General features: G+C 41.0%; 1 protein-coding gene across 1 annotated transcript in view; it reads left to right on the plus strand.

Moving 5' to 3' along the window:
• nup210 (nucleoporin 210) overlaps positions 1-25,571 on the plus strand; it is a 56,682-nt gene that overhangs the window by 26,702 nt on the left and 4,409 nt on the right. The window contains exons 19-31 of the mRNA XM_046343258.1: positions 881-985; positions 1,800-1,901; positions 2,207-2,335; positions 2,649-2,776; positions 2,992-3,127; positions 3,224-3,286; positions 3,764-3,943; positions 4,031-4,111; positions 4,265-4,396; positions 4,715-4,873; positions 10,698-10,789; positions 12,661-12,835; positions 13,171-13,346. Of these exons, the coding sequence (XP_046199214.1) occupies positions 881-985; positions 1,800-1,901; positions 2,207-2,335; positions 2,649-2,776; positions 2,992-3,127; positions 3,224-3,286; positions 3,764-3,943; positions 4,031-4,111; positions 4,265-4,396; positions 4,715-4,873; positions 10,698-10,789; positions 12,661-12,835; positions 13,171-13,346 (1,658 nt within the window). The remainder of the gene's footprint in view (positions 1-880; positions 986-1,799; positions 1,902-2,206; positions 2,336-2,648; positions 2,777-2,991; positions 3,128-3,223; positions 3,287-3,763; positions 3,944-4,030; positions 4,112-4,264; positions 4,397-4,714; positions 4,874-10,697; positions 10,790-12,660; positions 12,836-13,170; positions 13,347-25,571) is intronic.

The raw sequence follows: 25,571 nt of genomic DNA on the forward strand, positions 1-25,571 counted from the left end.
GGCCAGTGTTTTATACAACAGTCTTTCTGTGTTCTCCTTATGAACTCTCTCTGCTTTTGGCTGTCATCTCTCTGCTTCCACCGGGCATTACACTGATTTCAAAACTCGTTCAATTTCTTCCGTGACAATGACACCGTTTCTTCCCAACCATTGTCATCAGAAGACTCTACCATGTCTGGTTCAATTCAAATGTTTTTACCTAAATCAGGGATTTCCTCATTGTCTGATTCATTTTCAGAGTCAGCATGGCACAATCATCCTCTAGAAAGTAGTCCATCGCAACTTTTTCCCACTTTGTCGAGGGCACTATTACCTTCAGGGCAGCAATGTTGAGAGAAGTAGAAAAAAACATTTTCAGTTCTTCATGATATCTTTAAAAAAAGCTGCAGGTAGAAAGGATTATCCTCACATACTGAGCAGCTACTTGTCCAGCCCATCCATTATCTCAACCAATCATGGCTAGCGGGAAGGTTCCTGTATTTTTCCATGGCTAAACCAACCCTCGATGTAACAATTTCATTAATATTTACAGATACAAGTTTGTTATTAAGGCACATGAAAGTTTGTGTTCCCGAAGGCATTTCTGCAACAACAACAAAAAAACATTTCATCAACAAAAAAAATAACATGTTCAAATGCCTCTCCTGTGAAGTAGTGACGTGCGACATAGGCCTAGTTTCTTGAAACGGGTCACAAATACTAAAGTACAGCATTTAATTTTGCCATTGATACTAAGACTTCCCCTATGATTCCACTTGACCTTAACCACAGAACTCAACTTTTTAAGAACACCGCCATGTAGGCTAATCTCATCTTGGTGTCACTCTGACACCTGTAACCATGGCACCCATCCTGTTTTATCTCACCTTCTTTCTGGCAGTTTGACCCTCTGACCCCTGTCTCAGCCACTCTGGAACTCCTATTGGTGGAAGATGTAACCGTCAGTCCTGAAGCTGTCACCATATACAACCACCCTGACGTGCGGGTAAGAACTGGAGCCTGTGTGAAATGTTCAGTAGTGTTGCAGATAAATGTATGGCATAGAGCTGACAGAATATAATGTGACCCATCCTTCACTGTCGCTGTCAAAGGTAATATCTGCTTCATGTATCCCATTTCTATGGTCCTCCAGTCTTCCCTCACTGGGCACCACTAGCTGCCATGTAACCCCCTCATTCAGTCTCCCTCTGTATCACTGACTGCTCTCAGATCCCAACTAGCTGATAGCACTGGATTATGATGCCTTGAAATTAGAGCTGGGGTGATAAACCGGAAAAAAATGATAGACCCCGACCACTTTCTGGGGACATTTTGCTGATATCGTTCATTATAATAAATAACCTATAAGGCCCTACTATAGAAATGTGAAGTTTGAAATGAAATAAGTTTGCTAATATGGTTGATTGTTGGTTGGACAATTGATAGCTACAACATTGAAAGTAGTAGTAGGAGTTTTTTTTTTTTTTTTTTACTTTGCTGCACATTAATGTTATAAACTTATCGTTCAATTTATTGTGATATGGATTTTTTTGTCTGTATTGCCCATCTCTACTTGAAATATTACACACAGGTGGCCCACTGGCCTGGCTGATATATTTCACACAGATGGCCCACTCCGCATGGCTGATAAGTTCTGCTGCATGGATTCTCATTATAATTACAAATTATTACTTGTGGCCCATGATGTGAAAAACATGTACCTTTCAGCTGATATTGTGATGGGCCTTGACTGCTTCTTTGTCATGTCCATTGTGGTGTCATGCTTTCATCCATGGCTTCTCCTGTTGTTTATCCTGCAGGCTGACCTAGCCCTGAGGGAGGGCTCTGGGTATTTCTTTGTCAACACCAGTGTTGGAGGTATAGCTGATGTGGTGTACCAGGAGGCCCAGGGATCTGCTGAGGTGAGGAGAATCACAGAACACTCAGAATGACAATGCTGCTGAGCCTACCACTCTCTTTTGAGTGTACTTTTTATAGGGTTAGCACACCATGGTTAAATATATGTATGATGATGTGTTCTATACCTGTCTTAGTTCCAACACCTCCCTTGGTCCATTATCATCCTACTTTCTAACAATATTGTAGCTGACGTGATGCTCTGAATGCCGAATTGATGAAACATCCGTGTGCCTTGAGAAAGGTTGTAACATAAAATGAAAACGTCATATAAACCCTTTCATCACTGTGGCCTCTCCATGTGCTCTAGGTGGTTCCAGTCCAGCCGGGGACAGTGCAGGTGATGGTTCATGACCTCTGCCTGGCCTTCCCAGCCCCTGCTACAGCTACGGTCCACATCTCAGACATACTGGAGGTTTATGTCCGAGTGGTTGACAAGGTCAGTGGCCAGCCTCAATACTTTATCCTGCAGGGCAGAGACCCAAAGGCTGTGTATCACTGGTTTTCTGAAACCACACTATGTGAAGTATTCAAGAAATGGATATATACATACAAACAAACAAACAAACAAACAAACAGGATTAAGATGCTGTGAATGTTGGTCGATCCTCATGGCAATAAAGCCAACTTGAATTTGAGTGTAGCTGCTTGTATACTTAGTATAAAAAAAAACTTTTATGCAAATAATTAATGCAATTGGAGCCCAAAATAGTGCTTGTCGTATTAAAAAAACATTAATTGGTTTCTTGCAGGTGGAGATTGGTAAATCTGTGAAAGCCCATGTCAGGGTTCTGGATGACAACAAGAAGCCCTTTTTGGCCAAATATTTCCGCTTTTTGAATCTGAAACTCAGTGCAGCGTCCGGTATCATCTCTCTGCAGTAAGTTACTGTTACATTAATGAATCATAGAAGTATAAAGTTTTGTTCTTAGAGCAGATATGATTACATGCAGACCATCACATTGTCATTGCCTGTGTCACTGGGAATGGAGAAACGGATAGGAATTACTCCTGCATGCACCGCGGGATGTATATTTTGCCTACGTTTCAGTAAAGTAGACATTGAGTTCACAATTCATGTTGTGTTTTCCCCAGAGCACTTTCAGATCCCTCAGAGAAGGACACGGCAATCTTCCTGGTCAAAGGCTTAGCAATTGGACAGACCAGCGTGTCTGCTATGCTAGTAGACAAAACTGGAAGGAAGATTGCGTCTGCTCCTCAGCAAATAGAGGTAGGAGGGTATTCATGAGACTCACTGAAACATGTTGTCCAATGATGTTATATTATGTGTGTTGAAAGACACTCATTTTTGTTTTGGTCTTTCTAGGTGTTCCCACCATTCAAACTGATCCCCAGGAAAATGACTCTGATAATCGGAGCCATGATGCAGGTACATTGGATTGTTACATTTTCAGATTATTGTGGGAAGACTCTGGTCTCTGCCCCTGCTGTCCCCCACACTGATAAGACAGGATGTCCTGTTTAAAGAATCTCATTTTGTGAAAGTAATTTGAATCAGCATACGCTTTTAAAATAGGCCTTTCCAGCTTACCTGTTGTGCAACTGCTCATTTGTGGTATTTGCATTTGTGAAGCTCTCTACATGCTATTTAATTACTGAATATTAAGTCATTGTAAATACACACACCCTGTGAGTAACCTGTTGATTTAATCTCCAAATCTCTAGTGTTGATTATTCTAACAGACTGTGCATGATTTGATTGCCTTGACAAATGTAAAGACCCCACATTGACAAGAGTTGAACATGCTGTCAGTATCGTCACTGCTAGTCACGTGAAACTGCTAGTCTACCATATTTATTTATGACACACACAGACACCACCCTTTACCTCGTCTCCATGTTGTAGATCACATCCGAGGGCGGCCCACAGCCCCAGTCCAACATCCTCTTCTCCATGGCCAATGAGGAGATGGCATCTGTTAACGACATAGGTCATGTCAGGGGCATTGCCATTGGCAACGTCACAGTTACAGGACTGGTTCAAGCTGTCGATGCTGAGACTGGGAAGCTTGTTGTTGTCTCTCAGGTAAAATACCTGTACATCATCGGTACATCATCTCCTTTTCACCAACTGAAAGTGATGTACTTCTATTCTAATGTTTCCTATGAACAGGATCAAGTAGAGGTTGAAGTTGTGCAATTGAGGGCCATTCGCATCCGGGCCCCTATCACCAGAATGAAGACTGGGACACAGGTAACACGTGATAAATTAACTGTAGTCTCAAATGGTCTCTGACAGTGTCCACAGGACATACCTCACTCTAATTGAGATGCGTTATATTGTGAATATCAGGACTTACAGATGTGTGAGCTGCTTTGAGTTGCCTCATCCTGTCCCTTCTCCTAGATGCCTGTGTATGTGATAGGGCTCACCAGCAGTCAGACCCCCTTCTCCTTTGGCAACACCCTGCCTGGCCTCACCTTCCATTGGTTCACCACCAAGAGAGACATCCTGGAACTCCAATCACGACATGCTGAGGTGGGAACCCGTTTTTAATCTCAAGGTTTTCTTCTTGATGAGTGACAAAGGTTCCATTCAAGGCCACAGGCACTTTCGTTTTCAACTGATTCTATAATGAGCCATAAATAGTGTAGTGGAAAAACTAGTTTGATTAATTTATAGATGAGTCGGATCTTTTGTTTTGAGCTCCTATGATGCTTTGTATCAGAGTGACTGAATTAGGACAAAATGATGCTCCACCTACACCAGAGAAACAACATCTGATATTTCTACTGTCTCATTTCTAACTATATTTCTGCTTTCATTCACTGATTTAAAATGCTTATCTCTTTGTAGGCCTCTATCCAGCTCCAGTCAGAGCATAACTTTGCTATGAGCGTAACAGGGAAGACTAAAGGAAGGACAGGGCTGAAGGTGGTGCTCAAAGTCACCGACCCAAAGGCTGGACAACTGGAGAGGAAGCTACTAGAGCTCAGTGATGAACTCCAGATCCAGGTACAATATTTATGCAGGCACCTACAGTGCCAGTCAAAAGTTTGGACACATCTACTCATTCAATGGTTTTTCTTTATTTTTTAAAATGTTCTACATTTTAGAATAATAGTGAAGAAATCAAAACTATGGAATCATATAGTAACCAAAAGGTGTTAAACAATACACAATTATTCAGTTGCAACCCATTGCCTTGATGACAGCTTTGCACACCCTTGGCATTCTCTCAACCAGCTTCACCTGGAATGATTTTCCAACAGTCTTGAAGGAGTTCCCACATATGCTGAGCACTTGTTGGCTGCTTTTCCTTCACTCTGTGGTCTAACTCATCCCAAACCATCTCAATTGGGTTGAGATTGGGTGATTGTGGAGTCCATGTCATCTGATGCAGCACTCAATTACTCTCCTCCTTGGTCAAATAGCCCTTACACAGCGTGGAGGTGTGTTGGGTCATTGTCCTGTTGAAAAATAAATGATGATCCCACTAAGTGCAAACCAGATGGGTTGGTGTATTGCTGCAGAATCCTGTGGTAGCCATGCTGGTTAAGTTTGACTTGAATTCTAAATAAATCACAGACCGTATCACCAGCACAGCACCATCACACCCTCCTCCATGCTTCATGGGGGGAGCCACACATGTAGAGATCATCCGTTCACCTACTCTGCGTCTCACAAAGACCCTGCGGTTGGAACCAAAAATCTCACATTTGTACTCCAGACCAAAGGACAGATTTCCACAAGGTTAATGCCCATTGCTCGTGTTTCTGGGCCCAAGCTAGTCTCTTCTTATTGGTGTCCTTCAGTAGTGATTTCTTTGCAGAAATTCCACCATGAAGGCCTGATTTCATGCAGTCTCTTCTGAACAGTTGATGTTGAGATGTGTCTGCTACTTTAACTCTGTGAAGCATTTATTTTGGCTGCAATTTCTGAGGCTGGTAACTCTAATAAACTTATCCTCTGCAGCAGAGGTAACTCTGGTTCTTCCTTTCCTGTGGCGGTCCTCATAAGAGTCAGTTTCATCATAGCACTTGATGGTTTTTGCGACTGCACTTGAATAAACTTTCAAAGTTCTTGACATTTTCCACATTGACTGACCTTCATGTCTTAAAATAATGACACTGTCATTTGTCTTAGCTTATTTGACCTGTTCTTGCCATAATATGGACTTGTTCTTTTACCAAATAGGGCTATCTTATGTATACCACCCCTATCTTGTCACAACACAACTGATTGGCTCAAACGCATTAAGAAGGAAAGACATTCCACAAATGAACTTTTAACAAGGCATACCTGTCAGGAAGTCCAGGACCCAGTTGCACAGGGTGGGGTCGAGACCCAGGCTTTATGACCAGTTTGGAGGATGCTATGGTGTTAAATTCTGAGCTGTAGTCGATTAACAGCATTCTTACATAGGTATTCCTCTTGTCCAGGTGGGTTAGGGCAGTGTGGTTGCGATTGCGTCGTCTGTGGACCTATTGGGACGGTATAAGCAAATTGGAGTGGGTCTAGGGTGTCAGGTAGGGTGCAGGTGAATATGATCCTTGAATAGTCTCTCAAAGCACTTCATGATGACGGAGGTGAGTGTCATTTAGCTCAGTTGCCTTAGCTTTCTTGGGAACTGGAACAATGGTGGCCCTCTTGAAGCATGTGGGAACAGCAGACTGGGATAAGGATTGATTGAACATGTCCGTAAACACACCAGCCAGCTGGTCTGCGCATGCTCTGAGGACGCGGCTAGGGATGCCGTCTGGGCCGGCAGCCTTGCGAGGGTTAACACGTTTAAATGATTTACTCACATTGGCTGCGGTAAAGGAGAGCCCGCAGGTTTTGGTAGCGGGCCGTGTCGTTGCAACTGTATTGTCCTCAAAGCGAGCAAAGAAGTTGTTTAGTTTGTCTGGGAGCAGGACATCGTGGTCCGCAATGGGGCTGGTTTTCTTATTGTAGTCCATGATTGACTGTAGACCCTGCCACATACAGTGCCTTGCGAAAGTATTCGGCCCCCTTGAACTTTGCAACCTTTTGCCAAATTTCAGGCTTCAAACATAAAGATATAAAACAATTTTTTTGTGAAGAATCAACAACAAGTGGGACACAATCATGAAGTGGAACCACATTTATTGGATATTTCAAACTTTTTTAACAAATCAAAAACTGAAAAATTGGGCGTGCAAAATTATTCAGCCCCTTTACTTGCAGTGCAGCAAACTCTCTCCAGAAGTTCAGTGAGGATCTCTGAATGATCCAATGTTTACCTAAATGACTAATGATGATAAATACAATCCACCTGTGTGTAATCAAGTCTCCGTATAAATGCACCTGCACTGTGATAGTCTCAGAGGTCCGTTGAAAGCGCAGAGAGCATCATGAAGAACAAGGAACACACCAGGCAGGTCCGAGATACTGCTGTGAAGTTTAAAGCCGGATTTGGATACAAAAAGATTTCCCAAGCTTTAAACATCCCAAGGAGCACTGTGCAAGCGATAATATTGAAATGGAAGGAGTATCAGACCACTGCAAATCTACCAAGACCTGGCCGTCCCTCTAAACTTCTCAGCTCATACAAGGAGAAGATTGATCAGAGATGCAGCCAAGAGGCCCATGATCACTCTGGATGAACTGCAGAGATCTACAGCTGAGGTGGGAGACTCTGTCCATAGGACAACAATCAGTCGTATATTGCACAAATCTGGCCTTTATGGAAGAGTGGCAAGAAGAAAGCCATTTCTTAAAGATATCCATAAAAAGTGTTGTTCAAAGTTTGCCACAAGCCACCTGGGAGACACACCAAACATGTGGAAGAAGGTGCTCTGGTCAGATGAAACCAAAATTGAACTTTTTGGCAACAATGCAAAACGTTATGTTTGGCGTAAACGCAACACAGCTCATCACCCTGAACACACCATCCCCACTGTCAAACATGGTGGTGGCAGCATCATGGTTTGGGCCTGCTTTTCTTCAGCAGGGACAGGGAAGATGGTTAAAATTGATGGGAAGATGGATGGAGCCAAATACAGGACCATTCTGGAAAACCTGATGGAGTCTGCAAAAGACCTGAGACTGGGACGGAGATTTGTCTTCCAACAAGACTGATCCAAAACAAAAAGCAAAATCTACAATGGAATGGTTCAAAAATAAACATATCCAGGTGTTAGAATGGCCAAGTCAAAGTCCAGACCTGAATCCAATCGAGAATCTGTGGAAAGAACTGAAAACTGCTGTTCACAAATGCTCTCCATCCAACCTCACTGAGCTCGAGCTGTTTTGCAAGTAGGAATGGGAAAAAATTTCACTCTCGATGTGCAAAACTGATAGAGACATACCCCAAGCGACTTACAGCTGTAATCGCAGCAAAAGGTGGCGCTACAAAGTATTAACTTAAGGGGGCTGAATGATTTTGCACGCTCAATGATTTTGCACGCTCAATCTTTCAGTTTTTGATTTGTTTAAAAAGTTTGAAATATCCAATAAATGTCGTTCCACTTCATGATTATGTCCCACTTGTTGTTGATTCTTCACAAAAAAATACAGTTTTATATATTTATGTTTGAAGCCTGAAATGTGGCAAAAGGTCGCAAAGTGCAAGGGGGCCGAATACTTTCGCAAGGCACTGTACCTCTCGTGTCTGAGCCGTTGTGACTGATTGCCTTGTGGAGGGAATAGCTACACTGTTTGTATTCGGTCATGCTTCCGGTTGCCTTGCCCTGGTTTTAAAAGCAGTGGTTCGCACTTTCAGTTTTGCACGAATGCTGCCATCAATCCATGGTTTCTGGTTGGGGAAGGTTTTAAATAGTTGCTGTGGGTACAACATCACCGATGCATTTGCTAATAAACTCGCTCACCAAATCAGCGTATTCATCAATGTTATTGTCCGACGCTATGCGGAACATATCCCAGTCCACGTGATCAAAGCAGTCTTGAAGCTTGGAATCAGATTGGTCGGACCAGCGTTGAACAGACCTGAGCATGGGCGTTTCCTGTTTTAGTTTGTGTCTGTACTGTAGGCTGGGAGCAACAAAATGGAGTCGTGGTCAGATTTTCCGAAAGGAGGGCGGGGCAGGGCTTTGTATGCGTTGTGGAAGTTAGAGTAATAATGGTCCAGGATGTTTTTCTGCTCAGGTAGCGCATTCGACATGCTGCTAAAATTTGGGGAGTTTTTTGTTTTCACATTAACCTTGTTAAGATCCCCAGCTACAATGAATGCAGCCTCAGGATATGTGGTTTCCAGTTTACATAGAGTCCAATGAAGTTCATTCAGGGCCATCGATGTGTCTGCTTGGGGGGGGATGTAATATGGCTGTGATTATAATCGAAAATAATTATCTTGGTAGATAATGCGGTCAACATTTGATTGTAAAGGAATTCTAGGTCAGGTGAGCAAAAGGACTTGAGTTCCTGTATGTTGTTGTGATCCTACAACGTCTCGTTAACCATAAGGCATACCCCCCCGCCCTTCTTCTTACCATGCATTCCAGGTGACTACCTCATGAAGCTCGTTGAGAGAATGCCAATCGTTTGCAAAGCTGTCATCAAGGCAAAGGGCTATTTTGAAGAATCTCAAATATAAAATGTTATTTTTTTTGGTTACTACATGATTCCATATGTGGTTCGCTGTTTTTCTTTTCTCCCTTTCTCCCTTGTAGTTATTTGACTGATGGGTCAGAGATCTCAATCTCCCGGTGTCCTAGGTCTGGATCAGTCCCTTATTAAAGGTTAACAATGAAAATCAGTAGTACTACTGGTCTAGATTTGAGAAATTAGTATACTACTACGACCATAACACAGTACCTCTCTTGGTGTTCAGACACAGCACTGCGATTGGTTTTTCTGTGTGGCTGGATCACACTGTCTCAGAAATATATGACACGACTACTCAGTTTATAGTGCTTATTTATGGACCTCCACTTGTTTTCCTGTTCCCTTCCGCCTAAAAACAAACTGAAAGTGAACAAACACTGCAAGAAAACATGCTGAGAAGTCAGAATGTAAATCAATGATGTTTTGATTGTGGTTGAATACTTAAAGCAGAAGTTTGCTTTTAAACAACCATTTATTTTATGTAAATAGAAATGTTAAAGTATTTGGACCCTTTTATTTGCTATTTCACTAGTTATCTTTTTTACTGAACCCAACCAGCGATTCACTTCCTCCATTCTCGTTGTGCAGTACGGGGTCCCCGAAAACGCCCAAATACGTTCTTTTAGAAATGGATCTCAGTATCGTGATGCAGGTCTTTAGATGTTGTACACATGAAATTGCGTAATTCCACACTTTATCCGTAATGTTACTCCATTTTGTGCTCTCTGTGAAGCCTGCTGCTAGAATGGACGAAGAGGTATCGCTCGGTTCTCAAACAAACATAAAACTGCAGTTCGTAATGACACCATTTCATGTGAACGACCTCTAAATACCTTCATCACTATACTGAGAGCATTTCAGTTTGTACCAGGATGAATTTGGGTGTTTTTGGAGCCTTTGTTTTTTTTTCTTTCTAATCCCCCATACTGTACAACAAGGAGGTGGAAGTGAATCGCTGGTTGTGGTACGTTTCTCAAAAACAAGTGAAATTGCTATTTTAAAATAGGTTTCTGGGCCCTTCTATAATGTTCCATTTACATCAATAATAGAGATTTGGTTGTAAAAAAAAATCTAACTTCTCCTTTTTAAAGTGTAACTTTGTAAAGTGATAAGAAGGCAGATTGGCCTGCGACGTGTCGTGTGCATCCACTTCAAACTGCATTAGACTATGTCGTGTCACGAAGACCCAAACATCAAAGGATGGGTAAAAACCTCCAATTAATTAGGCCGTCAACTCTTCCCTTTGATCAAGGTTTATGACAAGCTGCACATGCTTAATCCAGTTGTGGAGGCTGAGGAGATACTGATGGCTCCAAACTCTGGGCTCATACTCCAGACTAACCGGTAAGGGAATAGGGACCTACAGTTGAAGTCGGAAGTTTACATACCTTAGCCAAATAGATTTAAACTCAGTTATTCACAATTCCTGACATTTAATCCTAGCTAAAATTCCCTGTCTTATGTCAGTTAGGATCACCACTTTATTTTAAGAATGTGACATGTCAGAATAATAGTAGAGTGATTTATTTCAGCTTTTATTTCTTTCATCACATTTACATTTAAGTCATTTAGCAGACGCTCTTATCCAGAGCGACTTACAAAGAACATCACATTCCCAGTGGGTCAGAAGTTTACATACACTCAATTAGTATTTGGTAGCATTGCATTTAAATTGTTTAACTTGGGTCAAACGTTTTGGGTAGCCTTCCACAAGCTTCTCACAAGTTTGGTGCATTTTGTCCCATTCCTCCTTACAGAGCTGGTGTAACTGAGTAAGGTTTGTCGACCTCCTTGCTCGCACACGCTTTTTCAGTTCTGCCCACAAATTTTCTATAGGATTGAGGTTAGGGCTTTGTGATGGCCACTCCAGTAACTTGACTTTGTTGTCCTTGAGCGTTTTAGCCAACTTTGGAAGTATGCTTGGGGTCATTGTCCATTTGGAAGACCTATTTGCGACTAAGATTTAACTTCCTGACTGATGTCTTGAGATGTTGCTTCAATATATCCACACAATTTTCCTACCTCATGATGCCATCTATTTTCTGAAGTGCACCTGTCCCTCCTGCAGCAAAGCACCTCCACAACATGATGCTGCAACCCCCGTGCTTCACGGTTGGGATGGTGTTCTTCAGCTAACAAGCCTCCCCCTTTTTCCTCCAAACATAACGATGGTCATTATGGCCAAACAGTTATATTTTTGTTCCATCAGACCAGAGGACATTTCTCCACATTAGTATGATCTTTGTCCCCATGTGCAGTTGCAAACCGTAGTCTGGATTTTTTATGGTGGTTTTGGAGCAGTGGCTTCTTCTTTGCCGAGTGGCCTTTCAGGTTATGTCAATATAGGTCTATACTAATTTTACTGTGGATGTAGATACTTTTGTACCTGTTTCTTCCAGCATCTTCACAAGGTCCTTTGCTGCTGTTCTGGGATTGATTTGCACTTTTCGCACCAAAATACGTTAATTTCTAGGAGACGGAACAAGTCTCCTTCCTGAGCAGTATGATGGCTGCGTGGTCCCATGGTGTTTATACTTGCTTACTATTGTTTGTACAGATGAATGTGGTACCTTCAGGCATTTGGAAATTGCTCCCAAGGATGAACCAGACCAGACCAGGTCTACAATTTTTTTTTCTGGTGTCTTGGCTGATTTCTTGAGATTTTCTCATGATGTCAAGCAAAGAGCCACTGAGTTTGAAGGTAGGCCTTGAAATCCATCCACAGGTACACCTCCAATTGACTCAAATGATGTCATTTAGAAGCTTCTGATAGGCTAATTGACATCTTTTTTTTCTCCAAGCTGTTTAAAAGGCACAGTCAACTTGGTGTATGTGAACTTCTGACCCACTGGAGGTGTGATTCAGTGAAATAATCTGTCTGTAAGCAATTGTTGGAAAAATTACTAGATGTCCTAAGACTTGCCAAAACTAAAGTTTGTTTACAATAAATTTGTGGAGTGGTTGTAAACGAGTTTTAATGAGTCCACCCTAAGTGTATGTAAACTTCCGACTTCACCTGTACCTACCTAGCTTCACACCTGAGACACTTTGAAAACTCAACATTTTACTTTGAGCACTCAGCATTGCACATTACCTCTTCAGTTCCATTTCAAATGACACCATATCCTCTCTATAGTGCCCTACTCTTGATATTAAACCACATTCGTCTCCAGAAAATGGAAAGCTACTAACTCTGGTGGTGTGTGTGTGAACAGGGACGGTGTGGTTGCTCTGTCCTACCGAGTGCTGGACTGTCCTGACCAGGCTACCATTGTCCAGGTGGATGAGAAGGGCCTCTTGTCCTCTGGCTCGCTCACAGGCTCCTCCTCCCTGCTGGTGACCTCACAGGAAACATTCGGTGTCAATCAAACCCTGGTCCTCGCAGTGAAGGTGAAACCCTCTGCTCCTTAATTAAATTATATTAATCTTTATTGTCCCAATGGGAATAAATAAAATGTTAACACAGTACAATGAATGAGAATATGAAGTCATTTTGTTAAATTAATAAATTCTATACAAGTTTACCGCATCTCATGCAAATGTTGCCAATAACCAAAACTTCATTACCCATACTTATGTCTAGCATCTTAATTCATGCCATTATAAAGTCATGACAAATGGCAACATGTTTTAAGACTGTTAGTGAGAGATGGATTGCTTGCAGTTGACTTCGGTCTAAGTAGATTTCCTTACATTGTAGTCTATCCCTCTCTGTGGTTTCCCAGGTGGCCCCTGTGTCGTACCTGCGTTTCAGCACCAGTCCAGTTATCCACAACCCTTCCAGGGACAGCCTGTCTGCTATTCCTCTGGGCATGGTGCTTACTTTCACTGTTCACCTCCATGCTAACACTGGAGAGATCCTTCACAGCCACAACTCCCTGCTCACATTCACCACCAACAGGTAAGTTCACAAATGTTTTTTTTCTGTTTAATTGTGGGGTTTGCGCAGCAAGAGCCCTATCTTAGTTAGTCGATCTTCTTGTTCTTCTTCGTTCTTGTTCTAGAAACTCCGCTCAAAAGTTCAAAACGTCCAGAAGGGTCTCACTCGAGTTGTTTGTAATACCACTTTTTGATATGTTATACTTTTACGTTATTAAACTGATGGTCTATTTTTTTGTGGGGGCCTACATCTGCTTTTCATCAAGATTATAATGATCCCCATTTTGACATCATCACTTCCAACTGCCATTCTCTAAGTAAAATCCTGTAACTTTTGACACAAATCAGCTAATTATTCCACTTTGCAACAACTTAGAAGTTCTAGAGTTCCCATCTTCGTCAACTTCTGTGCTACTCAAATCTGGCATTCGGGCAAAAAATAATTTTCGGACAAAAAAATTACAACAGTTTTAGTAACTGCATCAACCACATTTTCTGTAACGTTTTTGCAAACAACTGCCGTTTTGACCACTACCCCAACAAGTTCGAGTCTATGGGATATTTGTCTACTCTGCTATTCATATCTGTTCGCAGAATCAAAATATTCACTACGGAACTTACGGTACGGTACAGCTGTTTTAGGTGCATATGTTCTTCCAACTTTTCCCAAACGTCCTCCGTTTTGACCACGCAACGAGTTAGACATTTTTTGTAAAGTATAACATTTCCCCTACTTCTCTGCTGGTCAAATCCGCAATCGTATTGTGCGTACCAATCTGGCTCTAGTATCTTTCTAGCTGCTGTAAATCATGTCAGAAGCAAGCAGATTCATTATTTCTCAAACAACTACCGTTTTCACCACCAACCCAACAAGTTAGACAAAAATATGAAATATTTCCCTACTTCCTCCTCTTTTTCAAATTGGGAAGTGGATTTGGAATCGTGTGTAACAATCTCTAGATAGAGCAGTTTTAGTAACCTGCGCCTGCTCTTTTCTAACAGCTCTGTGTCATTGAGATTCCAAAACGGAACTGTTGCTAGGATACTCACTGGCACTTAGGGCCAAAATTATGAGGAGAGAGAAGTGACCACAATTACTGACCACAACACAAATATTGACCACACAACAACTGAGACAAAAAGTTAAAGCATTTACATATTCGTCTACTTTTCTGCTGGCGTTCGAACCAAAATATATTTTGATAAAGTGACAGCAATTAAGTACTGTGACCGCATCAACAACATTTTGACCGTTTTGACCACCCCCCCCAACAAGTTAGACAAAGTTAGAGCGTAAGGAATATTTGTCTACTTCACTGCTATTCATACAGTGGGGCAAAAAAGTATTTAGTCAGCCACCAATTGTGCAAGTTCTCCCACTTAAAAATATGAGAGAGGCCTGTAATTTTCATCATAGGTACACTTCAACTATGACAGACAAAATGAGGGGAAAAAATCCAGAAAATCACATTGTAGGATTTTTAATGAATTTATTTGCAAATTTTGGTGGAAAATAAATATTTGGTTAATAACAAAAGTTTATCAATACTTTCATTGCCAACAAAGGGTATATAACAGAGGTCAAACGTTTTCTGTAAGTCTTGCTGGTATTTTGGCCCATTCCTCCATGCAAATCTCCTCTAGAGCAGTGATGTTTTGGTGCTGTTGCTAGGCAACACGGATTTTCAACTCCCTCCAAAGATTTTCTATGGGGTTGAGATCTGGAGACTGGCACTGCAGGATTTGAGTCCCTGGCGACGTAGTGTGTTACTGATGGTAGGCTTTGTTACTTTGGTCCCACCTCACTGCAGGTCATTCACTAGGTCCCCCCGTGTTGTTCTAGGATTTTTGCTTACCGTTCTTGTGATCATTTTGACCCCACGGGGTGAGATCTTGCGTGGAGCCCCAGATCGAGGGAGATTATCAGTGGTCTTGTATGTCTTCCATTTCCTAATAATTGCTCCCACAGTTGATTTCTTCAAACCAAGCTGCTTACCTATTGCAGATTCAGTCTTCCCATCCTGGTGCAGGTCTACAATTTGGTTTCTGGTGTCCTTTGACAGCTCTTTGGTCTTGGCCATAGTGGAGTTTGGAGTGTGACTGTTTGAGGTTGTGGACAGGTGTCTTTTATACTGATAACAAGTTCAAACAGGTGCCATTAATACAGGTAACGAGTGGAGGACAGAAGAGCCTCTTAAAGAAGAAGTTACAGGTCTGTGAGAGCCAGAAATCTTGCTTGTTTGTTATTGACCAAATACTTATTTTCCACAATAATTAAACAATAATCTAACTGATTTTCTGGATTTTTTTTCTCATTTTGTCTGTCATAGTTGAAGTGTACCTATGATGAAAATTACAGGCCTCATCTTTTTAAGTGGGAGAACTTGCACAATTGGTGGCTGACTAAATACCTTTTTGCCCCACTGTATATGTTCAAAATATTCACTATGGAACTTACGGTACAGCTGTTTTAGTAACTGCATTACCACATCACTTTTCTGATTATACAGATAACAGGCAGAACACACACTGATCCCCTACCAAATCAAACCCACCCCAAAACCAGACTTAAACAGGCATGATATACATTGAGTAATATAATCAAATAGTAAAAAAAATATACGTACAAAGATATTATAGAACAAAGTTTTTTTTGTTTTACTAAAAATAATTATACATTCTAATTTGGGTTGGTTTATGGAGTTGTGAAATTAGCTGGGTCCATGTTTTCTACAAAGGAAAGGTTTCCAGATATTATAACATGTAATTGCAGATCCACCTAACGGAGTAGGGTATTTTCTTTAGCTTGAGATATTGCATAACTTCCTTTATCCAATGGTTAAAAAGAGAAGGAAACCGATCCTTCCACTTAAATAGTAGAAGACGTCTAGCTAGAAGAGTAGTAATTGTCAGCATGATGCCCAAGGGCCTCCTGTGGTGTCACTCCAAATAATGGAATGAAGGCAGAAGGTTCTATAGGTCTCTGCAGTATCTTAGAAAACGTCTTAAATTGATATCCAGAAATATGTCATTTTTGGGCATGTCCAAAAATAGCCTGTTTACTTTGGGAATGTTATTTTTCCAAAAATGAAAATAGTGCCCCCTAGTTTCAAGAGGTTTAACGTACAGATCAAACTCATGCCCACTTTGATATAAGGGTTCACTTTAAAAAATATAATCTAGAAGGGAGATAGGTGGGCGTGATGGGAAGTGACTAGGGTATAAAAATGCAAAACTAAGCAATTGCAGGTATCTAAAGAAATGAGATCTAGGAATATTGACTTTTTGTACTAGCTGTTCAAAATATGCAAAATCCAAATCAATGTACAAGTGGTTCAGTGAGGAGATCCCTTTTCCAGACCAGGTATGAAACGCCCGGTCTAATAATGATGGAGAGAAGGTATTGTTCTTTAATAATGGGGCAGAAGTTGAAAATTTACTGATCAAACGATCGCCTGAACTGTTTCCAGTTTTTCAGTGAATGTTTTACAATAGTGTATTTGGAAACAGGCTCCGCTAATGCATGTTTTGAGCAGAGTAATAAGGCTGCCAATGGAGTTTGGGCCACAGGATGAGATCTCCAAGGTCAACCATTTCGGGCCTGTAACAGCAGGGAATTCTGTCATCCAATACAGAATTATTCTTATATTAGCTGCCCAATAATAATATTGAAAGTTCAGAAGTGCTAGACTAAGATCAATGCAACGTATCTGAGGGTTCTTCTCGTTGCAGAGATCAGTTTATCTAAGGAGATATAGAAAAAGATTGTCAGATAAGAATACATTGAATTAAGTACAACCAATGTAATACGTTCATTTTAACTGTGTTAATTCTTCCGCCTAAAGAAAAAGAAGGTAAATCCCAGCGTTCAAGATCCTGTTTTGGGGATCAAGGGAGGGAAATTGGCTTTATAGAGATCTTTGAAATTGTGTGTGACCCCAAATATTTATGTGTAGTCACTCTGAAGGGCACGTGACTAAAATACGTTTGCATGACAGAAGGGTTAATAGTCATCAAGCCACTTTTTTGTAGATTAACTTTATACTATTTTACCAAATGTCTTTAGTAAGAACCTGGATCTCTGGAAGACCAGTTAACGGTTCAGGCAAATATAATAGCATGTCACACGCATAGTCAGACTTTATGCTCTAAGCACCCTCTTTGAATACCTTTTGATAGTGGTGCTATTACATATTGCTATGGCTAAAGGCTACGATGACAAACAGCTGAGAGGATAGAGGACAACGCTATCTTGTCCCACGTTAAAAATAGGATGAAAGGTTATTATTTGTGCGCACTGCAGCCATAGGGGAGGAGTAAAGGACTTTGATCCAGGACATGAAATTGGCACCGAATTCAAATTGTTTGAGAGTATAAAATAAACAATCCCAACCCACCCGATCAAATGTTTTCTCGGCGTCAAGTGATAACAATATCTCTGGAGTGTCAGATGAAAGGGGATTGTAGTATATTATAAAGACTTCTGATTTTGAAAAAAGAGTGACCATTTTTTATGAAACCAGTTTGATCTGTAGAGATGAGGACTCAAAACGGCAGGCAGTCATCTTAAACCCAGCAACAACAAAAAACGTCCTCTCACTGGCAACTGTGTTTTATTTTCAGCAAACTTAACATGTGTAAATATTTGTATGAACATAACACGATTCAACAGCAGACATAAACTGAACAAGTTCCACAGACATGTGACTAACAGAAATTGAATGATGTGTCCCTGAACAAAGGGGGGTGGGGGTCAAAATCAAAAGTACAGTGAGGGGGGGGAAAGTATTTGATCCCCTGCTGATTTTGTACGTTTGCCCACTGACAAAGAAATTATCCGTCTATAATTTTAATGGTAGGTTTATTTGAACAGTGAGAGACAGAATAACAACAAATCCAGAAAACCGCATGTTAAAAATGGATTTGCATTTTAATGAGGGAAATAAGTATTTGACCCTTCTGCAATACATGACTTAGTACTTGGTGGCAAAACCCTTGCTGGCAATCAGAGGTCAGACGTTTCTTGTTTCTCGTTTCTTGATTTTGTCCCACTCCTCTTTGCAGATCTTCTCCAAGTCATTAAGGTTTCGAGGCTGACGTTTGGCAACTCAGATTGAATCTTGAGATTTTATTAAAGAATTCGCTCGGAAATTCGTCGGTCCAGGGGATTTCACACACTGCATATATTTAATTGCCAACACAGTCTCAGGTTCATCTGTAGGAATATATACGTTCTCAAAGAAGGTGTCGAGTAAGGTAGCATTACCAGCGGATTCGGAAATGTATTATTGTGAGTAAAAGTTATGAAAGCTTGAATTGACCTCTAAATGATCAATACATTTGTATCTCAGGTATGGTTTTATTTGTGGTTCTCTGACACAGCTGGTGTGCTAGCATTTTCCCCGATTTCTCTCCATGTTCATCATTTTATGTCAAAATGTACTAATAAGATTTTAAGCTTGTCCAGTTGAAAAAAAGATCGAACTCTAACACTTCAGACAAATGTTGTTTTAGTACATTTACGGCTGAAGAGTGTGAATATACCAAATCCAAGATTGTATTTATAAGTTCCCCTAGCCGTTGAATATTACACTTCCTTAATCTATGCACCGTACAAAATAATTTGGCCCCTTAGATGAGCCTTCATTGATTTACCATACAGTTGTAGGAGACATTCCAGGGGTTTGATTGAGCTGCATATGGAAATTTAAGATATAAAAGCGACAAAGGTTTCTTCTGATAGCAGTAGTGAGTTTAGCCGCCAAGGACGATAATTACTCTGTGTTTTCGTTATAAGTAGTATCATAGTAAGAGGAGAACGACCCGGAATGACTAGTTTGGTAATCACAATCTGTGAAAAATGGCAAAAATCTATTGTCTAGGAAAAACGTGTCTATACATGAGAAGGCCTTATGAACTGGCGAGAAAGAATACTCCCTAGCTGTGGGATTGCGGAAATACCACGCATCGGATATGCCGTATTGAATTGTTGATATTGTCTTTGATGATACCTCAGGAGAGCTACGATCCAGATTGGGTCACAGTAGACAATTCATATCACCACCTAGTATTAGGTTGTGTGTGTCCATTTTTGGTAATCGAGAAAATACATTTTGTGAAGAATGAACTGTTGTCCCAATTTGGTGAATAAATGTTAGCCGATATAACCTGTGTAGTATACAGTATTCCTACTACAGTAATGAAACGGCTTGCTGAATCTGCCTCTACACTTTACATTGCGGACGGTATGTTTTTACTAATTGAAATGGCTGCTCTTTTAGTTTTATCATGAAAATTTGAATGTATGATGGTCCTGTGCTTTATCTACCCTGGATACGGGTGTACCTTCAAGGAATATAAATGAGCAGCTTCATGGTAATAAAATAAAATGTTAACAGAAGGAGAATTGACTCACCAGAACTAAGGCACGAATGTTACCTAACAATAACAATATCAACTGATACCACTGGCAACACTATACAGTATCTACAGAAGAGAGACCGAGTCTACAGTGGTAGGCACATTCGTCCATTACCCTAATCGCTAAATAGGTGAACATTCAGCCATTTGCTTCGTTCGACCTCGGTAGAATGTGGGGTCTTGGAACTCTTTCTCTGTGCCGTTATATGGAGCCCGGCAGGAAAAGCCACACTATACCAAAAGTCGGACCGTCCACGGAGTAGATTCCTGACATCATTGAAAGCGGCATGGTCACGAGCAGCGCTGGGGTCATAGTCTGGGAAGCTGGAGATGGGTGCTCCATTGCATCAAAGTGGGCCAAATTCTCTGGCACGCCGAAGAACATCAATCCAAAAGTGTAGTTTAGCCACAACGATGCAAGGTTTTCCACCAGGCTTTCTTGCTTGAGATCCCCGACGTGAGTCCTCGGTCCTCAGCTACAGAGAAAGAATCTTGGCCTTCAAATCCTCAGGGTTAATTTGTTTTGCCGTGCCGAGAGGTGGAGCAGCTCAGCTCCCACTTGTTGAAGAACGCACTGACAAAATAACTTTCTCTTGTCAGTGACTCCACTGAACTTTTGCAGGTAAAATGCCATTTATGGATTAAATCTCAAATATAATTTGAACAAGCTAAAGCACGTAATTTAAAGGCTGTGTTTCCCAGTTATGTTTGAGTCAAAGCGCAAAGAAGGTATTAAATAAATGCAAGAGCTCGGAAAACGTGACATACTCCATGGCTTTCTCACTAGCGCCCCTAAACTGCCATTTTGACAAGTTAGAGAAAAATATTAAAATGTATGAACTCTTACTAATCTAACTAGGGACGTTTTGAGTAACCCATCGCCTGCTATATACTAGCCACCGCTCTGTCCTTGAGATTCCAAAACGGAACCTTTGCTAGGATACTCACTGACACAGAGGGCCAAAATTACAAGGAGATTAAAGAGTGACCGCAATTGTGACTCGTTTCTTGAAAACTAGGTGTATGTTGCACGTCACTACTTCACATGAAAAATTTGTTTTTGGTCAGAAATGCCTTAATAAACAAACTTGTATGCCATCTATAAATATGAATAGAATTCTTAAATTACGAGCCTAGTCGCTAGCTAATGTTATATGTATGAGCTGTGTAGTAATATTGTTCGTATCTCAGAGCCATTTGCTTCGCTAGTTATAGAGAACATTGAACCGCAGATTCATGCAGGGTAAGTAATGTCATGAATTGAGATTATGGTTAATTGTTTACCTAGCTAGCTACGTCCTTTAAAAAATCCACTATGCAAGTAACCATTTCAATAGAATGTCTCTGCGACAACTGTTGATAGCCAGGGAGAATTTACCAGCTACGTCGATCTATTCTGATTTCAGAGCACTTTTGTTTGTGTGCCAGAGTGCAGAATAACTGATGAATTTACAAACGCTCAACACCCGTTGAATATGGCCAGGGTCAGTAAACTTTGGGGAAAAAGCGTACATTTTTGCCAGCAGCACAGCTGCAGTCACCAATGCTCTGGATCAAATAAAAACAGCCAGCTCTGCTCGGGCGAGTACAATGGTTAGTGAGCTGTTCTCTCATTTGTGTCTGGAAGTAGCTAGCCAACGTTAGCCAGTTAGCTTGGGTGCTTGAATGCTGTTAGGACAGAACGCTCGGCTCAACCCTTAACCTCTTGCTCCTACCAGACACGCAGGCGTCCCATCTAGACATCTGGAAATGCAAATGCGCTACGCTAAATGCTAATAGTACTAGTTAAAACTCAAACGTTCATTAAAATACACATGCAGGGTATTGAATTAAAGCTACACTCGTTGTGAATCCTTGCAACAAGTCAGATTTTTAAAATGCTTTTCGGCGAAAGCATGAGAAGCTATTATCTGATAGCATGTAACACCCCAAAAGATCCGCAGGGACGTAAACAAAATAATTAGCATAGTCGTCGCTACACAAACCGCACAAATAAAATATAAAACATTCATTACCTTTGACCATCTTCTTTGTTGGCACTCCTAGATGTCCCATAATTACTATTGGGTCTTTTTTTGATTAAATCGGTCCGTATATAGCCTAGATATCGATCTATGAAGACTGTGTGATAAACGGGAAAAAATAGCGTCTTATAACGTAACGTCATTTTTTTAAATAAAAAAAGTTGACGATAAACTTTCACAAAACACTTCGAAATACTTTTGTAATGCAACTTTAGGTATTAGTAAACGTTAATAAGCGATCAAATTAATCACGAGACTAAGTGTATTCTATAGGGGTATGTCTGGAAATAATGTCCGGGTAAATCTCAACCAAAATATCCGGTCGGAGACCTGAAAAAAAAGCCTGTCTCTTGTTCATTTGACCAAGAAACAAAGACTAGGCAAATGACAAGACTGTTGACATCGTGTGGAAGCTGTAGGTACTGCAACCTCGGCCGCATTTATTGTGGTTCACCTTTATCAATCGGTTGAAGTCGCGCATGGATATATTTTTCCATTTTCAGTGATCAGATTTTCCTGCACTTTTCGATGAAACGCACGTTCTGTTATAGTCACAGCCGTGATTTAAACAGTTTTATAAACGTCTGAGTGTTTTCTATCCACACATACTAATAATATGCATATACTATATTCCTGGCCTGAGTAGCAGGGCGCTGAAATGTTGCGCGATTTTTAACAGAATGTTCGAAAAAGTAGGGGGTAGGAGTAACAGGTTAACCTGTTGCGACGAGCAATCCCGTATCCGGGATCGTAATTATAGCCTCAAGCTCATTACCATAACGCAACGTTAACTATTCATGAAAATCGCAAATGAAATGAAATAAATATATTGGCTCTCAAGCTTAGCCTTTTGTTAACAACACTGTCATCTCAGATTTTCAAAATATGCTTTTCAACCATAGCAAAACAAGCATTTGTGTAAGAGTATTGATAGCTAGCATAGCATTAAGCCTAGCATTCAGCAGGCAACATTTTCACAAAAACAAGAAAAGCATTCAAATAAAATAATTTACCTTTGAAGAACTTCGGATGTTTTCAATGAGGAGACTCTCAGTTAGATAGCAAATGTTCAGTTTTTCCCAAAATATTATTTGTGTAGGAGAATTCGCTCCGTTTTGTTCATCATGTTTGGCTGAGAAAACCCCCCGAAAATTCAGTCATCAAAACGCCGAACTTTTTTCCAAATTAACTCCATAATATTGACAGAAACATGGCAAACATTGTTTAAAATCCATCCTCAAGGTGTTTTTCACATATCTATTTGATGATAAGTCAGTCGTGGCAGTTTGGTTTCTCCTCTGAATCACATGGGAAAATACATGCAGCTGGAGATTACGCACCGATTTCGACGGAGGACACCAGGCGGACACCTGGTAAATGTAGTCTCTTATGGTCAATCTTCCAATGATATGCCTACAAATACGTCACAATGCTGCAGACACCTTGGGGAAACGACAAAGTGTAGGCTCGTTCCTGGCACATTCACAGCCATATAAGGAGACATTGGAACACAGCGCCTCAAATCTGGGTCACTTCCTGTTTGAAGTTTCATCTTGGTTTCGCCTGTAGCATTAGTTCTGTGGCACTCACAGACAATATGACAATATCTTTGCAGTTTTGGAAATGTCAGTGTTTTCTTTCCAAAGATGTCAACTATATGCATAGTCGAGGATCTTTTCGTGACAAAATATCTTGTTTAAAATCGGAACGTTTTTTTATCCATAAATTAAAAGCGCGCCCCCTATATCCAAGAAGTTAATAGAATGGTATCAAACATGTGAAACCTTACTCAATCCTAGCAAATGTTTTAAAGCCGTTTTACTCCCCCCAGCAGCCTCCACTGGTATGAAGATGTACACATTGTGGAAGAAAATATTCATAGGGAAGGTAAAAGCAGCCAGGTAGACGATTGAGATGGGGTGGTAGGGTTTAAGAGATGTCTGTGGCTGTTAGCTGTGTGGACCAAGGCTGCTGGAAATATTGTGCCATGTCTTCTCTCTGAGTGCTCTTTTAGTTTGAGGAAGCCTGGAAGAGCACTAATGTCCTACACTCCAATTTCTTAGGAAAAAATAGCTTAAAGAGAGTTAGACAAGAGATGACAGCACTCCAAACGGTTCTGCCTTTACCAGTGGAACAGAACATTGAATATGGCACTTAAATCTCTCAGAATACATTTATTCAATCAGGTCTTGTAGCCTTCGCAGCAAAGTAAACATTGTATATAACATGGCGACAGCATCCCTGGTATTCATTTTCTGAATTACATTTAAATGTTTATTTTTTATTTGACCTGTTATTTAACTAGGCAAGTCAGTTAAGAACAAATTATTATTTGCAGTGACGGCCTAGGAACAGTGGGTCAACTTGTTCAAGGGCAGGACGACAGATTTTTAACTTGTCAAATCGGGGATTCGATCTAGCAACCTTTCGGTTACTGGCCCAACGCTCTAACCACTAGGCTACCTGCTGCCCCTGAATGCATTATATGTGGTGTATTTCTTTAAATATACAGTGACTTAGGAAAGTATTCAGACCCCTTGACTGTTTCCACATTTTGTTACGTTACAGCCTTATTCTAAAATGGATTAAATTAAGAAAATAAAAATCCTCAGCAAACTACACACAATAACCCCTAATGACAAAACAAAAACAGGTTTTTAGACATTTTGCAAATGTATTTATATTCAGACCCTTTGCTATGAGGCTCGAAATTGAGCTCATGTGCATCCGGTTTCCATTGATCATTCTTGATGTTTCTAAAACTTGATTGGAGTCCACCTGTGGTAAATTCAATTGATTGGACATGATTTAGAAAGTCACACACCTGTCTATGTAAGGTCCCACAGTTGACAGTGCATGTCAGTGCAAAAACCAAGCCATGAGGTCAAATTGTCCGTAGAGCTCAGAGACAGGATTGTGTTGAGGCACAGATTTGGGGAAGGGTACCAAAACATGTATGCATCATTGAAGGTCCCCATGAACACGGTGGCCTCCATCACTCTTAAGTGGAAAAAGTTTGGAACCACCAAGATTCTCTGGTCTGATGAAACCACGATTGAACTCTGGCCTGAATGCCAACCGTCATGTCTGGAGGAAATCTGGCATCATCCCTAGGATGAAGGATGGTGGTGGCAGCATCATGCTTTGGGGATGTTTTTCAGCGGCAGGGACTGGAAGAATAGTCAGGATCAATGGAAAGATGAACGGAGCAAAGTACAGAGAGATCCTTGATGAAATCCTGCTCCAGAGCGCTCATGACCTCAGACTGAAGCGAAGGTTAACAGGACAAAAACCCTAAGCACACAGCCAAGACAACGCAGGAGTGGCTTCGGGACAAGTCTCTGAATGTCCTGGAGTGGCCCAGCCAGAGCCCGGACTTGAACCCGATCAAACATCTCTGGAGAGACCTGAAAATATCTGTGCAACAACGCTCCCTATCCAACCTGACAGAGCTTGAGAGTATCTGCAGAGAAGAATGGGAGAAACTCCCCAAATACAGGTGTGCCAAGCGTGTAGCATCATACCCAAGGCAACTCTACGCTGTAATCACTGCCAAAGATGCTTCAACAAAGTTCTGAGTAAAGAGTCTGAATATTTGTTTTATTGTTAACAAATTAGCAAACATTTCAGAACCTGTTTTTGCTTTGACATTATGGGGTACTGTGTGTAGATTGAGGGGGGAGGGGGGGGGATCTGAGTACTTTCCGAAGGCACTTTATATTGGCACGTACAAGATAGGTACTTGACATTGAGATATGTAGAAGTGAAAGCCCTGGTTTTCCGCTGTGTTTTGCTGTTAGTGT

This window comes from Oncorhynchus gorbuscha, linkage group LG03 (genome assembly GCF_021184085.1).
Source record: "Oncorhynchus gorbuscha isolate QuinsamMale2020 ecotype Even-year linkage group LG03, OgorEven_v1.0, whole genome shotgun sequence".
Classification (NCBI taxonomy): Eukaryota; Metazoa; Chordata; class Actinopteri; order Salmoniformes; family Salmonidae; genus Oncorhynchus; species Oncorhynchus gorbuscha.